The following is a 15,698-nucleotide window of genomic DNA, read 5'->3' on the forward strand; positions in this document are numbered from 1 at the left end:
TCGCTGCCATGTGCGTTTGAGTAAAGCCATGCATGCTTCTGCCTTTAACAGTAACACATCATTTTCTTCAAAAGTCTCTTCAAAAAAAAAAAAGGCCAGCTCTTCACGGAGCGCAGCGGCCAAATGTGTCAGCTCACCGGGGGCCCCTAAATCAGCCTGGGCGCACCCAAAAACAGCACAGCGGTCAATGAACAGAAGTATTGGGACACCAACGCGGATAGTTAAAGTGCGTCCCTCTAATCAACCACAGCATTCTGCACACATTCAAATGTATTGAATGATCAGCATCTTTGGTGGGAGTGATGTACGTGATCTAAAAAAAAAAAAAAAAGTTTCATGTCATATTACTGAACAAATACTGTTCGTGTGAGCATCTAAAGGCCTTTTTTTTCAGTTTTACTGTTTTTGTGCTTTCTACCGTCTTTGTAATTAATTTATTGTTTTACTGTTTGTTGCTGTAGGATTTTATTTTTGCTCCATGTCCAGCGCTTTGGATACAGCGGTGGTCGTTTTAAAGTGCTCTAAAAACACAGTTGAGTTGAGTTGAGTTGAGAAACTTTAGACAAAGGAAGCGAAGGAACCTCCTGCACAACTCACCGATCCAGACGTCCTTGCCGAACCACGAGAGGTTCTTCTGAGAGCTGTCGTAGTAGCCGATCTTCTTGTAGCTGCCCTCTGGGGGGATAAAAGAATGTATCCATTTATGTACAATTACAGTGCAACCTCAAAAGTCAAACGGAATATTTTCCAGGAAAAATATGACAAAAAATTGCAGAAAAAGAGAGTCAGGTGTTATTGTTTTTTAAAAATATTTTATTGATTGCATTTGTAATTATTGAGTAGCGTGATAATGTATATATTTAGAAGCATTTGTATGGATTTCATGACAGTTGCAATTATTTCCGGCTATTTAATGATCTAATTGTATGCATGCGTGCTTTATGCCATTTAAATTTATTTAACGGCTTATCTATCTATTTATTTATTTAATGGAATTTTGGGGGGAAAAATTGGCAATTTATGGAGGGAATGGTGAAAGTGTAAACAAAATTTTAAAAAGCCACACTCGAGCAAAGTGGTGAGTCAGCGTCGCTGACAGCGCTTTTGTAAGTTGTATTGCACATCAGTAAAAAAAAAAAAAAAAAAAAAAAAAAGATCATCTTGTCATTAAAAGTCTTTTTCCAGTCTTGCTTTTTCATTGTGCCATTCATAAGGTGTCACAAAAGCAAAAAAATAAAATAAAAAAAGTGTCAAAGTCACTGTTCTGCTTGACATATTTCTTCGGTGGGTGTAATAGGTGCAAACAATGACAAGCGCTCCAATAAGTCTCCTCACTCCAGTGCTTTTCATGTTAAGAATGAAAATGCGCAAGAGGAAAGGAGGCATGGAAAAAATAGAAGGACAAACGCAAAGGAGGAGGTGAGGAGGGGAAAAAAGGAGCTCATGTGGTGGCCTTGACCGCGAATAATAATGAGCTCCCTCGCAAAAAATTCCCCCCTGCAGATTCACGTCAGGTCATTTCACTGTGCGGGCCAAATTACCTCTGACACCACCACACAGCCTGACGTGAGGCTGGAGTGTGAAGGAGGCTCATCTTTTCAGCAAGAAAGTGAGAAAAGTAATCATCCCAAAAAGTTGTTAAGTGACAAACTGCAGCCTGGTGGCCCATCGCGCTAATCCAGCATCAAACTAAAACAAGCACGTCCTTCGCTCAGTGCAATTACAGAAGATGCGCAGGGCAGTTAGATGATGTTTGCAACCCCCTCCCATTAAAAAAAAAAAGGATTTTACTCAAATGTGAGTCGAGAATCTAAATGTTCTACGGACAATTTAATTACAACAGTGGATCACAGAGAATACGCAAAGGGAGGATGAAATATTGCTGCATGCTTTGAAGGGGTGGAATTTTTTTCCCCCATATTGTCCCAAAAAGAATTCGTTCTGACATGATAGCGTTTCAGTTCAGCTTTAGCTCCTCTGCATTTACATGCAATTTCGCCACAAATTGTTTTCGCTCGTTTTCAAGTGAAATGAACATTTTTACCTTGCAGCTGTTCAATGAGGGTCATGGCCATCCTGGAACCCTGAGCATCAAACACCACCTGGCCCTAAGGAAAATGGACATTTTTAAGGGAAAGAGCAAACCTCTTAGTTAAGATAGGGAACTTTGAAAATATTCCACAAATTGAAAACTGTCCATGGGGATGATGGGGAAGAACTGAAAAAAAAAGTTTTTCAATGAAAAGGAATCATTTTGACGCATTCATTTGAGCATTCTATTTTTCATAGACATCTGTGCCAAAAAGACAGCTCTCCTTGCCTCCATACGAGGGCGTTACAGTCCTTAAAAACCAACGTTCGATTAAGTACATTCCTGCGTTACTCTGATAAATTCCTGTTAATTCCCTTGGCATGTTTCCGATTTAGAAAATGGATTTGCGTCTTGAAGCCAAACCTACCGAAACGCCTTCAAAGGAGCTGGTGTTGAGTGCCCGATAGATCTCAGATGTGATGTCTTTGTTGTTGTAGTTGAAGTCCTCCAGCCGCCGCCCCTTGGCCTTGAGCGGCGCCACCGTCTTATTGAGGGCCAGCGCCAGGGCCCAGATGGCATCGTAGGCCAGCGGGGCCTCCTGGAAGCCGCCCGTCTCCTCGGGATTCTTGACGCCCAAACGGGAGATCAAGGCAGCCAGAAATTCCTGGGATGTCTGATTGAGCCGAAAGGCGAACACAAATAATTAGATACGGTAAATTGGTGTTTCAAAGCAAATCACTTTTTGTCATATTTTTTAAAACTCTCTATCAATCAATCAATCTATCTATCTAGCTATCTAGTTAGCTAACTTTATCTATCTATCTAGATCAGGGGTGACAAACTCATTTATGCTGTGGGCAACATTTTTGTTACCGTTTCACTTGGAGGGCCATTATGACTGAAACCATATAAAGAAGTAAAGAATAACTGTTGATTCAACCATTGCCTAAGTTACTATTATGAGGGGTTTGGTGACAAGAAAATGCTTAGAATATATCTCTTATTTATTACACATAAGAATGAAAATTTTTGGTCAACATTTTAGAAAGGATCATGGAAGTTGACATGTTTGAGCTGCTTTCACCGGGCCACATAAAATGATGTGGCGGGCCAGATCTGGCCCCCGGGCCTTAAGTTTGACACCTGTGATCTAGAGATAGATAGATAGATAGATAGATAGATAGATAGATAGATAGATGAAGCTAGCTAACTAGGTAGCTAGGTAGCTAGAACTTGACTTGAATCGGGTGACTTTGGGGCTTATTGACAGCAATACCAAGTAATAGCACAGGCTCATACCATTTCGTTGCTTGTTATGCCAATTTCAACTTTTTAGCATGAGGTGGTTCAGGAGCAGAAGAGTGCAAATTGATTTCAATTTTCCATATTTTACGTTTTGTGGGGAGCATTGAGGGAAAAGCACAGCCGAGAGAGCTGCGGAGATTCGAGTTTTGGCCATTTTTCACATTTCTGTCGGTTGTAGTAAAGCAGCAGAAGTTTCAAATGTGCTACAATTTAAGATCATGTGAGTTTTTGACTCCCAGAACTTCGGACCCTCAGTGGGCATCTGAAGTCAATTCAACATCAATAATGACATCAAAATCCAAAATGGAACATTGAATTTATGTCAAATTGTTGTGAGCAGTGGGATGGCTGGGATCAATTTGGGGATCTAATTACAGTGCCACCATGTGGTCAATTGCTTGGAAAATTAACTAAGTGTGGGTGTATTTTGTTGCATCAAATTTTCACATTTTTGCATGCAGTGGTTCAAGGCCAATTATTTTAAATTGCCATCATTTCAGTTTTGTACAGTGCATCGAGCTGGACTTGATTCAGGTCACTTTGGAGCCTAATAATAGCACCAACATACAGTATGGCCGGGTTGTTTAAAAAGGTAATAGCAGAACCAATGTCACAAAGATGCATGTTTAGCCAAATTTTCACCTTTGGGCATGCAGTGTTTCCGGAGCATGGCTTTAGGAGGACAGTATGTGTCAATTAATCAGAATTTGTCAACAAAGTGTCATTTGAACCTGAAATATAATGATGGCCACAAAATAACCGCATTAAGTCTGATCGAATTCCATCAAAACACCTCACCACCTGTTTTGGGGCATAAATGAGCCTCGGGTGATTTGTCAGATCCGTCCTCTCGGCAGAGAGCAATTCAGCTAATCTGAGAGTGCTCATGTGTGACGGCAGATTATTGCTCGCAATCATCAAGATGTCCCCGAGGATTCCCCCGGAAGCCCACGCACAAGTCCAATTCGGCTCTCTGACAAGTCCAATTCATTAAAAAATTCCACCTTGGCATTTAAATGTGACGTGCGATCCCACCGCCTCCAGTGCTTGGCACACCAGCCAAGAGATATGCCAATTTCAAATTTGCAAATTGAATCGGAAATAGAGTGATTGCACGTACGCATCTATCGGAACGCCCCGTGGAGGAGTGCATCAACGATAAAGCAGCAGGTAGCAGCAGGTTGTGGCAGGTGTGCTATTTATTACAAACAACAGCTGCTGATGGGGGGGGATTGCAAGGACGAGGCGAGGCGGGTAAACATGAAGAGCAAAACTCAACAGAGCGGCAATCAAAAAAGGTCAATTAGAAGAGATGAAGCTTCAAAAACCTTGAAAACATGAAGCTTGAGTTTTTTTTCTCATAATACAGAAACCTTGAATGTCCAAAGATGGTCAATTTCAGATTTGTTCACAAATAGATGCTCTTGGTCTGTCCCCACTTCATCTGTTCTTTCCATGGGTCATTAAGAAATTTAAAGTGTCAAAATTAACTTGAGAACTGACAAATGAACATGCCACAGCTCTTCCTTGACTTTGTTGTAGCCATTTAACATGTCACCATAAAAATGAAAAATCTGGATTTTTTTTTTTAAATACCACTGTTTTGCTGGAAAAAAAGAGTAATTAACTTAATAAATACTATTACAAATGTTTGCAGTAGAAGGAGCACATAACATCCAAAAATTCTTTAAAACTACACCTTTCTGTGGCCATTTTTGGCCATCAACCGGGGTAAAAAAAAAAAAGAGTAACATTGAAAACAGCCCAAGGGTTAACAAATAATACATCATTCAAAATAATAGACCTGGCATTTAAAGTTTACAATCCTGAAAATGACAGAATTTTTGATCAGGGCTGAAATTGATTATGGAATTTAGAAAACAGGAAAACAATACTGACATATTTACGAAAAAATGTTAAAGCACTCTTTGCTTGTTTACTTTTTTGGCCTTTAGCTTTTCTAGAAAAAAGCTAAATGCTCACCCCTCTTCAGAGGCTTTAGATTATGTCAGTGCGGAGATGAGCAAAAGGAAAATGCTGACAAAAATAAATAAATAAAATAAAACAACAAAAATTGAATAGGCGAGAGTGAATTTTTCCCTCGAGGGGAAATCCTCCTTCTGTTGGGGAGATTTAGCAAACATTGCTGATAAACGCTCAGAATACTTATCGTTGGCTAAACACTGAGGCTAAATCATGTGTGCAAGCAAACACTTTTACATGACAATGAATTACTTGAATGAATTTCACATTGGCAAGAGTGCGGCGAAACTATTCCCGACAGTGCAAAATATCAAGGGAAAAATATAGAGTGATAATCTTCACATCAGTCTTACTTTCAGCAATAACAGAAGTATACTAGCTTGCGGCACCTATCGCTAATGTTAGCTTGCAGACCGCCAAATAAAATGTGATATTTATAATCGAAATGAAGTCATATTTTCCAAGAACGCACAAGTCTAATAGCGAGTAGCGCCTACGGCAAATGTCAGTAAACAAATCACTGAAAAAATGTTAGAAAATGAGAAAACAATGCTAATAGTAAGCCGTACCTTAAAATAATATGAGTGATCAAATCACAATGTAAAATGTATATTATTATATGTACAATGTATTTTTGTTTGTTGTGGACCCATGAGGCTAGTAGCAGCCCCGACAGCCAATGTTAGTTAGCAAGCAAAATGTGATATTTATCATCTGCAGGTACAGGCAAAACATGCAAAATCCACACCATTCAAACCCACAACCTCTGCGGATGTGCGAATCGGTCGACCATCATGCCGCAAAATCTTTTTATACTAAGATTGAATTTTGAAAAATGAATATGCAAAGTTTTAATCAAGAACATAATCTCATCATCAGGGTTCATAAACTTAGTCATATTAACTTTGCTTTCTGACTTCCGGGTTGAGTGAACGCTGGCGCGTTTTGGCTGCCGCTGCTCAAGCCGTATTGTTTTGTGTTTTTTGTTATTGTAAAGTGTCCTTGGGTGTCTTGAAAGGCGCTTATAAATAAAATGTATTATTATTATTATTATCTGAATTAAGTCCTTTTTTCCAACAAAGGCGAATCCTGAGCAATGTTAAACTTAATGTTGGCTGTCATACGACTTTATGGGCAGATGTATAAAATGTGACATTCGTCAACGGAATTAAGTCTTACTCTCTGAAAAATCACAAACATAATAGCTAGCGGCACCTCGGGCTAATGTTAACGAGAGAGCATCTCCTCGGTGATACTGCTAAGAAGACAATCTCTGTGCTCATTTGGCCGCCTTAAAGGTCACAAATCCTCCAAACTGTTACTGGAGGACAAAGTCAGAGCAAAGTCATTAAAATTCTGCCCGAGTATCATAATATTAATGATAATGTCATACATTTTACGACAAACCATCCAATTAAAGTGGCGATTCTTCCCGGGGCCGGACCTGACTACAACCTTAATAAACTACGTTAACGGCACAGCATTAACAATGCGGTGCTTATCGGCGTGTAAAAAAATAAAATAAAAAAACCTCCAGGTGATAATGGACTTTGGCGACCAGGCTGTCCAAATTGATGTATTCTTCCATCGTGTTGGCAAAATTTATTTAGATGTTAAAAGGTGCCCTGGTTGTTGACAGTCCAGGGTGTACTCCGTCAGCTAGGATAGGTTCCAACTCACCCACGAGCCGACACGAACCGATAAGATATACAGAAAATATGTGGATATTAAAGGGCTGAAGGGTATGTTCAAATAAACCCACCCTATTTTGCCTACTTTTTTTTTCCCCCCCAAAATGAATGAATATACATTTAAAATCTCCAGAAAAACTGTGGCATTTTCATTCCCTATTCATTATAGTGTCCTATCCAATAAGTTTCCCTTGTTTTATTCTGCTGCTCTAATGTGTAGTGAGTATAGGTTAAGCAGGATATTGTGGCCTCAATCTCACTACGCATCTAAAAAGTAATGATCGACAACAAATAGGGTAAGATAACCAAAATAGTGTTTCGCTGCGCCTACCATGTTAGAAACACCGCGGACGGTCTCGGGATTGAGCATGACGATCTCGGTGGTCACGTGACCCTCCACGGCCTCCGTCATGTTCTCCACGGTGCAGTTGATGGTCGGGTCCTTGATTTTGAACCAGTTGTCAGCATACCAACCGATCAAGAACCACACGTACTTCTTCCCGTAAAGCTTCTCCTTGAACACCTGCAAAGGGGCGCCGTAGAAGGGAGGGAAGAGCGTCAAGGTCCATCAGCGGTGGTGGTCAAGGGCAGCAAGGCCTTCTGTGCTGGGTCAAAGCACTAAACGACATCCATGCATCTATCCATTTTCTAATCCGCTTATCCTCACAAGGGTCGCGGGCGTGCTGGAGCCTACCCAAGCTGCCTTTGGGTTGCCAGCCAATCACAGGGCACACATTGACATACAACCATTTGCGCTCATACTCACATCTAGGGACAATTTAGAGTGTTCCATTAACCTGCCATACATGTTTTTGGAATGTGGGAGGAAACCGGAGTACCCCCCAAAAAAATAATAATCGCATGACAGTTGTGTAGCCAAAGCCACCAGACGGGGCAAGCTCTAAATGAAGCTCCTCAACTCACTTCAAAATCATTTCCTGACACCAAGATGCCAAAAGATGGTGGCAATGCACTAATTTTGTCTGAATGAAGCTTCTCAACTCAGTTGAACATACCGGTAGTTTCTTGCCACCAAGATGCCTGAGCACAAAAGCAGCGAATAGTTGAGTGTGAATAAAAGAGGATAGGTTTAGTAAAAACAAATCTGTGAATATATGAATAGAGAACTGAGAATATGTGAGGGTTCACTCTAAATGGCACTGTTGTGTGCCGCTATATTTCACTTTTGTACCGTATTAGTAATTTGTAGATTTGCAACGTGATAGTGATGGTACTGAGAGGAGAATGAAGTCCCTCAATGTATGAGGATCTGATAAAAATAAAATAAAATAAAATAAATGAATAAGTGTCACCTTATGTCATTCCATTGATTCATCACGGTGCAAAAGTAAAGTCTGGGGAATTTGAGTGTATTGGGATTAATTGAGCAGAGAAAAACAGGCGCTCACCTCACAAAACACTTTCCTAGCTTCGGTCTCGTAAAAAAGACCCACGATGATCCTGGCGTCTTGACGCTGAGAACAAGACAGAAATACTTTTAGACCAACATCAAAAAACAAAAATGAAAAAAAATAAAAGGTTGTGACTAAGGGTTAATGTCGTTCTTCAGGGCTGTATTTGACGGATGGAATAGATCATTTGTAGATGACGACAGAAAAAAAACATCTTTGTGTATGTGAAATTATAATGAAATAAAATGTTTTAAAATATGTAAAATTGATTATTTCAATAATGACATAATTATTATTATTGCATTTTTAATGAATTTTCTAAAATTAATTGAATTAGTTACTTAAATTACCGGGTATGTGAAATCTAAAAAATATTTTTGAGACATTATGATCAACAATAAATACACCAACTGTTTACCAACTGTTTTGAATAAAAATCTTACATTTGCAGTACACATACAATTGGTCATTTTACTAATATTGTTTTATTTATTTTTTATAGGAAATAAATTAACCCAAAAAATGGTGGTGGTCGATGTAAAATAGTTTCTTTTACCAAATGTTTTGTATTTTGACATTTACCATAAAGAAACCAATCATAAAATCAAGACGAAACATTAAATGTGCAGTACGTGTAAAATTGTTTATTTTACTAATCGTTTTATATTTTATTAATAAAAATGAATAAATAAATAACGAAAAGATTGAATCAACAAACGTGTGATGTGCATGTTTTCTTACTTTATATTAGCCGGTATGCTAGCTCCTTCTTCTGTAATTTTGGATTGTCTTGATGCCCTGCGGCGCATTACTGTCTCTCGCATGTCAATCCAGGTACTACACCAGATCGCGCCAAACACAGATATGCAGACCTGCTAAACCAGCGTTCTCTAGCAAGCTCAGATAACCACTATGCCAAGTTACATGAACGACTCTTAAAGTATAGTCTAGCTTCTTATTCTTCAGACTTTCCCGAGGTCAGATTTTCCCCGAGTAAGAATCCCCTGCGGCTCATTGCTTCCTCTCGCAGGCCAGTTCAGGTACTACGTGAAGTTCTTTGATCATGGCAAATTTTCCGGTTGGGAGAACAAGGGCTGCAAAGCCTCTTAATCACTCCTACAACTAGCCGAGCTTCATCATCATCATTGTATTTTCTTTCAGTACAGATGCCTTGTGTCATAGAATCGTTGCCTCAAGCAGGTCAGTTTTAGTACCATATCAGACACTGAGAGATAAGTGTAAAAACGAATGCAAAATGAATACGTCAAGCGAATACAAGCCGTTGATCTTCAGCATTCCAGAAGCTCAGGATCATCTCATTAACACTGCACATTAATTTCTGCCAACTGGCGTCCATGCTAATGATATTTGCAGCAGTGATGTGAGAGTGCCTGGAAGAGAGGATGTTGGTGGGCAGGGGGGGCAGGGGTGGGGTGTTGACGCTAGAGGAGGGCTGGTTGACAGCTGAGGTGAATTTTTAATCAAAGCACCTTCAGATTTTTGACAGCCACAGCCGGGTCGGTCAGGAAGCTCTGGCGAACGCTGATCTCGATGCCGGCCTCCTTGACTCGCTGCTCCAGATCATCCAGGGTCTGATGGACAGATGAAAACAAAGACATGGGGAAAACATCAAAGGCGGAATAGGAATTAACTTTCAAGAAGATGCCGGATAAGGAGACAAAAGTTAAAAACCGTGAGCGGCGGTGGTGAAAAAAAGCGGATCATTAACCTCCATTACAGCGGCGCACAGTAAGCGTCTCCGTATTGACCGCCGCGTCTGCGAGAAATGCGCGGCGCGATCAATGTGCTTTCGCCACCAATATTCTGACAAACGTGTTGAAAAAGAAGTCCGATAATTACCATGAGTGATCGCTGGAAAGAGCAACACGGCATCAGCGGTAAACAAACACCAAGAAGACGCTCAACGGCTAATTAAACCAACCCAGTATGAAGCAAACCACATCATTGTAACCATATCAAGAAAGTGATTAAAACATGAACCAAATCAAGCATCCATTTGTGGTTTAACATGACTGCTTGGTTGCCTGCTCGTTATTTTCCTGTGATTGCATTCAAACATTTCTTCCAAATACAGTCGTGGTACCCGAGTATAACTTTAGCCTGTTCCCGAAAAACAGGATACAATTTCCATGATGAAATACAACAAGAGTAATTTCCAGAATTGAAGAGTGCCGTTGACAAATACACACACACACGCACACGCACACGCACACACGCACACAAAGAAAAAAAATAGACTCTCTGAGCAAGGTTACGATTTATAGAAGGGACCTTCAGAATAATCCAATGTTTTTCTCTTGGCCATGGGGTGGTTTTACTTGTGGGTTTTGGTCACGTCATTCTGCTGTTGCAACACCTTTGACCTGCAAACTGACGCCAAGATTTCTGACACTGGGCAGCACATTGTCATTCTATCCTGCACAGATTTGAAGACACCATATGTGCTAGATGCAGCAAAGCAGACTCAGAACATAACAGTGGGGACAATGTTGTTTATTCCCTGGTATGCTTCTGGGAACATGGAGCTGATGTGACTTGCCCAAAAAAAAAAAAAGCGTGTCTCATCTGTCCATCGGACATTCTCCCAGAAGCTTTGTGGCTTGTCAGCATGCAGTTTGGCCATGTTCTTGTTTTTTTTTTGTTTTTTTTAACACAGTTCTGCTGAACCACAATTCACAAGCAATGTGTAATGTTCATTGGTTGATTTCCGTTCAATTTCTCAACATTAAAGTACACTATCTATCTATTTATACATTTATTGATCTATTTATCTATTCCATTCCATTTTCCGATCCGCTTTATCCTCACAAGGGTCGCGGGGGGTGCTGGAGCCTGTCCCAGCCGTCTTCAGACAGCAGGCAGGGGACACCCTGAATTGGTTGCCAACCAATCGCAGGGCACACAGAGACGAACAACCGTCCGCGCTCACACTCACGCCTACGGACAATTTTGAGAGTGTTCAATCAGCCTGCCATGCATGTTTTTGGAATGTGGGAGGAAACCGGAGTACCCGGAGAAAACCCACGCAGGCCCGGGGAGAACATGTAAACTCCACACAGGGAGGCCGGAGCTGAAATTGAACCTCTGCACTGTGAGGTCGACGTGCTAACCACTGGCCCACCGAACTGCCCTCTTTATTTATTTATTTAATATAATATATATATATATATATACTGTATATATATATTTTTTTTTGGGTTGGGTTTTTTTTTAGTCCACTTGTTTAATTATTCAACTTGTGAGGGGGGTCTACAGTGGGGTGATGTGAGGTACTGACTGAGGTGAAGACTTCAGTGGTCTGCTGGATGGTGGCAATGCGGGTCCACTTCCACTTCTGGAAGAGCTGCACCCGGGTTGGGTTGTGCAACGTGGCTGACGGGTGCGTGCGGAAGAAGGTGGGGAAACGCTGGCGATTGGAGAGGGCCGGCGAACTGGAGCCATACGAAAGCTGTGAAGAAGACGAACAAAACAAACTTTGGAGAGAGAGGTCTGCAAGGCGGGGCATCGCTAAAATGCCAAACGTTCAATGTTTCAAACAATTAGTCTCACGGTGACAAGTGGAAGGAAAAAAAAACCTCGACAGATTTCTTTGAAAATGAGAAAGGTGGCATTTAGGAAACCATTACAGACGTTCCCTCCTTCCTGTGTGATGGATGTCAGGCACGGTGGACAATGCGTAATTCATCACAATAATAGTAATGACACATCCCTGAGAGTGCAGCGAGTAGATAATGCTCATCTAATGGCATCTAAGTGATGGAAAATTTGAACAAAGATGCTTTCAGACTATTTGGAGGTGCGAGCAGAGAAATTTAAGAGATGACAAGGAGAGTTCAGATCTCCATCAAGGAGGTTCTGGTGTCATTGCAGTCTGTTTATTTGTTTAATTAGGGTCAATTAAAATGGTGGTGCGGTATCACTTTGGTTGTCCAATTTTGACCTCATATTTTTGATAAGATATGATTTCAATGTGATAGGTTTTTTTCCGGGTCAGATTTTTTTCTCCAATACGGTGGCCATTCAGCACAATATTTAAACCTCAAACAAAATCTTTTCATTCTAACTCATCGGGTCGCCTTCAGCCCTCAAGCGGCAATCAATGCTCAACAGTGCTTTTAGAAACGGATACACGGGATCGCATTAAAAGAGTGAAAACGAGAATGATTAATACCCTCTTTTTGATCCAGCAGGAACCAGAGGTTTTTCTTTGCCTGTGTTACAAAAGAGGCACCTGCAGGCTGTGGTAGCAAAAGTATACACGCTCTTTACTTGAAGAGAAATACAAATATTGTATATAGCGGCGGGGGTGGGGGGGTTGCTGGTAAAAGTACTGATTCAACTCAAGTAAAGAAAATAGAGTATGAAATATATCAACTCATTCAATGGCAGTCGTTTTCAAAGCAGATTTGCGTTTCTTGCCAGATGCTTTCGAGCATTGTGACTCACAGAATATTTCGTTCGGTGACAATACAGTATAAGCACGGGAACTCGACTCTCTTATTTCACCTGAAATAAAAGCTTGTTTCAAGCTTTTACCATTTTCAGTAATCAGCAGTCGAATGTGGGCTGGTTTCGCCAAAAAAACCCCCATCACTTTACTGACCAAACACTGGAGAAAACAAACCTTTAGTGAAAAGAAACATACAGTGTATTTTTTTTTTGTTGCTTTTATGACACCACAAACTATAAAAAAAGAAACAGAATGAAACAAAACAAGGCTGAGAAAGAATCAGAATCAGAATCATCTTTATTGGCCAAGTATGTAGAACACACAAGGAATTTGTCTCCGGTATAACACGCTGCATCAGTATCATCGTAAACAACAAATCATTGAACCATTTTAGAGTAACCAGTAGCAGTATTTGTAGTACAAGAAGAGTGACTATGTCAGTGACTGTTTAAGGAGTTAATGGCTAGAGGGAAGAAGCTGTTTAAGTGTCTACTGGATTTGGTGCGCATGGATCTGTAGCGTCTGCCTGAGGGGAGTAGCTGGAAAAGGTGGTGGGCAGGGTGCGGGGGATCCAGGAGGATTTTCCGTGCCCTTGTCTTGATTCTTGCAGTGTGCAAGTCCTCAAGAGTGGGTAGGGCGGTGCCAACGATTTTTTCCGCCGTCCTAACTGTCCGTTGAAGTCGGATTTTGTCCTTTTTTGTGGCGGCCCCAAACCAAACCGTGATGGAAGAACACAGGATTGATTCGATGACTGCCGTGTAGAACTGTCGTAGCACCTCCTGTGGCAGGCCATGCTTTGCCTTTGATAGCAAAATAATTGACCGATACACAACTAAGAAACGTGCCATGAGCGACGCAGATCACCTCACGGCTCGAGTTGAACTTCATCATCTATTCACTTCTTGACTTGTGTCATCTTTTCTCAGTCACCACACACACGTTCTACAAAAGGACCACAACGCATACTTTGTTGGGTTGTGAGGTTGCTAAACTTGTCTAACTTGTTGTAATCCTCTTCCTCATAATCGACTTGGCACTGATCTTTATCTTCACCTCAAAAGCTGTGCTGATTTCAACTAGAACATTATGCAACCCGGCCATCTATATGCATCTGTTAGTCATTACACTGAAAAAGAAATATTTTATTACTTACCACCACTGCACTGATCTCTTAAATTTAGGAAAGTGACAACAGTGTCATCTTTTTAGACAGACATTTAGGCAGACACGTGCAACCGGAACAGTTTTACACATACTGGATCTGTCGTGAGTACAAGTAAAAAGTTGCCAGAAATATAAATCCGGTAATCAAAAGTACAGATACAGATAATATTTGTGCTTCCTGACTTCCCATCACTGCCTGCAGGCAGAAACATGAGAATCACGGATCTTTGAGAAGGACAAAAGAGGGGCAGATGCTAACCACAAGAAGCCATCGCTCTCCATGACTAACGTCAGAAACAGTGAAGACAATCAGACAAAGTTAATGGAGAGCCAAGTGACAGAAGATGGAAAATAGAATTTGGTGCCAAAACCAGGGGGAATAAAACCCAACATGTTGACAAGCAGTATGCGACATGGGACAATACGCTTTGTCTTGTGGTATTATGTCATCATCAGGGTCTTTTGTGGAGCTGCCTCGTTCAAAATCAATAAACAGCCATGACGTTTGAGTTTGACAACGTTGCCAACTGAACGTCTCTGCAAATTGAATCCATGTAAAGTACATTTTTGTTTAATGCATTGTCCCCGTCACGCGCACTTCCGGGTGGCAAAAGAATCAAGTCATTGAGAAAACAACAGAAATGGTTTAAAGAAGTGAAGTAAATTGCTTGTCGAGGAGACAAAACTTTGGATATAATTTACATTTCAACAGCTAAATTGATTCACAAAAAAAGATGTGGTCTGCCATGATTCTTCAAGAACAGGCTAGTTAATTGACTTTTCGGTTGCTCAGCGGAAGCTCAGACCGCTTCACTGAGACAATTGCAATTAGCATCTGATAGCTGAGCTCGAGGAACCACACGAATGTTCAAGGCAGCGCCACAACCAAAAGCCGGAAAGGAGACAGTCCTTATGGTGGACGACGACCGTGACAGAATGGAAGGGAGAAAGTTGAGCAAAACCCACCAAAGCGTGTCAAATGACAAGAGCTAGCCAGTTAGCTAGCTCGCAAGAAGGGAGCTAGCGGTCCCAGCCTTGGAGGATTCTCTGGGTCTTGAAAAATCACTCAAAACGCTCGACAACAGCTGACAACGTATGAAAGTATGCGGTGAAAACGGCGGCCAGTCAAAGATACGAAATCTAAACACTTTGGTTCATTCGATTTCAGGAGAGCGATTTCATAGAAAGAAAGGGTCACAGTCACAGGGAACTTGCTCAAAACTTGAAGACTTGCTTATGACTTGCACATGTCTGACTTATCCCCCTCAGCCCCCCCAGCTCTGTACCCACAGTCCAATTCCATCTTATTTCCCACGAGCGGTGAACTCACCACGATGAGGTTCCACATGCGAGCCGCCTCGGCCACGATGGTAGAAACGCCACTGCAGCCGGGCATCAACACGATCTTGATGGGCTCCGTGTACAGCAGGTCGTAAAGCAGCTTGGTGGACTCACCTGGGTCGCACTGGAAGGACATGAAAAAGCATGAGGAGAACGAGTGTGGATGGACAGTGTCTCCCCACTATATCAGGTTTTAACAATGTCCAAAGTTCTGAGTTGTCATTCTAATCGTTGCAACTTTAATCAGATCAACACATTCAGATTGCAATCATTTTTTTGAAAATATCAAAGTAAAAGCC

General features: G+C 41.2%; 1 protein-coding gene across 2 annotated transcripts in view; it reads right to left on the reverse strand.

The window, feature by feature from the left end:
• The window catches only part of gabbr1a (gamma-aminobutyric acid (GABA) B receptor, 1a), a 51,397-nt gene that overhangs the window by 13,230 nt on the left and 22,469 nt on the right, over positions 1-15,698 (reverse strand). For both annotated transcript variants that reach the window (XM_086114167.1, XM_086114166.1), the window contains exons 8-15: positions 15,389-15,523; positions 11,722-11,892; positions 9,914-10,015; positions 8,421-8,486; positions 7,343-7,534; positions 2,460-2,705; positions 2,045-2,108; positions 598-675 (exon numbers count right to left, since the gene is read on the reverse strand). In XM_086114167.1, coding sequence (XP_085970293.1) covers positions 598-675; positions 2,045-2,108; positions 2,460-2,705; positions 7,343-7,534; positions 8,421-8,486; positions 9,914-10,015; positions 11,722-11,892; positions 15,389-15,523 — 1,054 coding nt within the window. The remainder of the gene's footprint in view (positions 1-597; positions 676-2,044; positions 2,109-2,459; positions 2,706-7,342; positions 7,535-8,420; positions 8,487-9,913; positions 10,016-11,721; positions 11,893-15,388; positions 15,524-15,698) is intronic.

Source organism: Hippocampus guttulatus, chromosome 6 (genome assembly GCF_054856545.1).
Source record: "Hippocampus guttulatus isolate MCC_2025c chromosome 6, RoL_Hgut_1.0, whole genome shotgun sequence".
Taxonomy (NCBI): Eukaryota; Metazoa; Chordata; class Actinopteri; order Syngnathiformes; family Syngnathidae; genus Hippocampus; species Hippocampus guttulatus.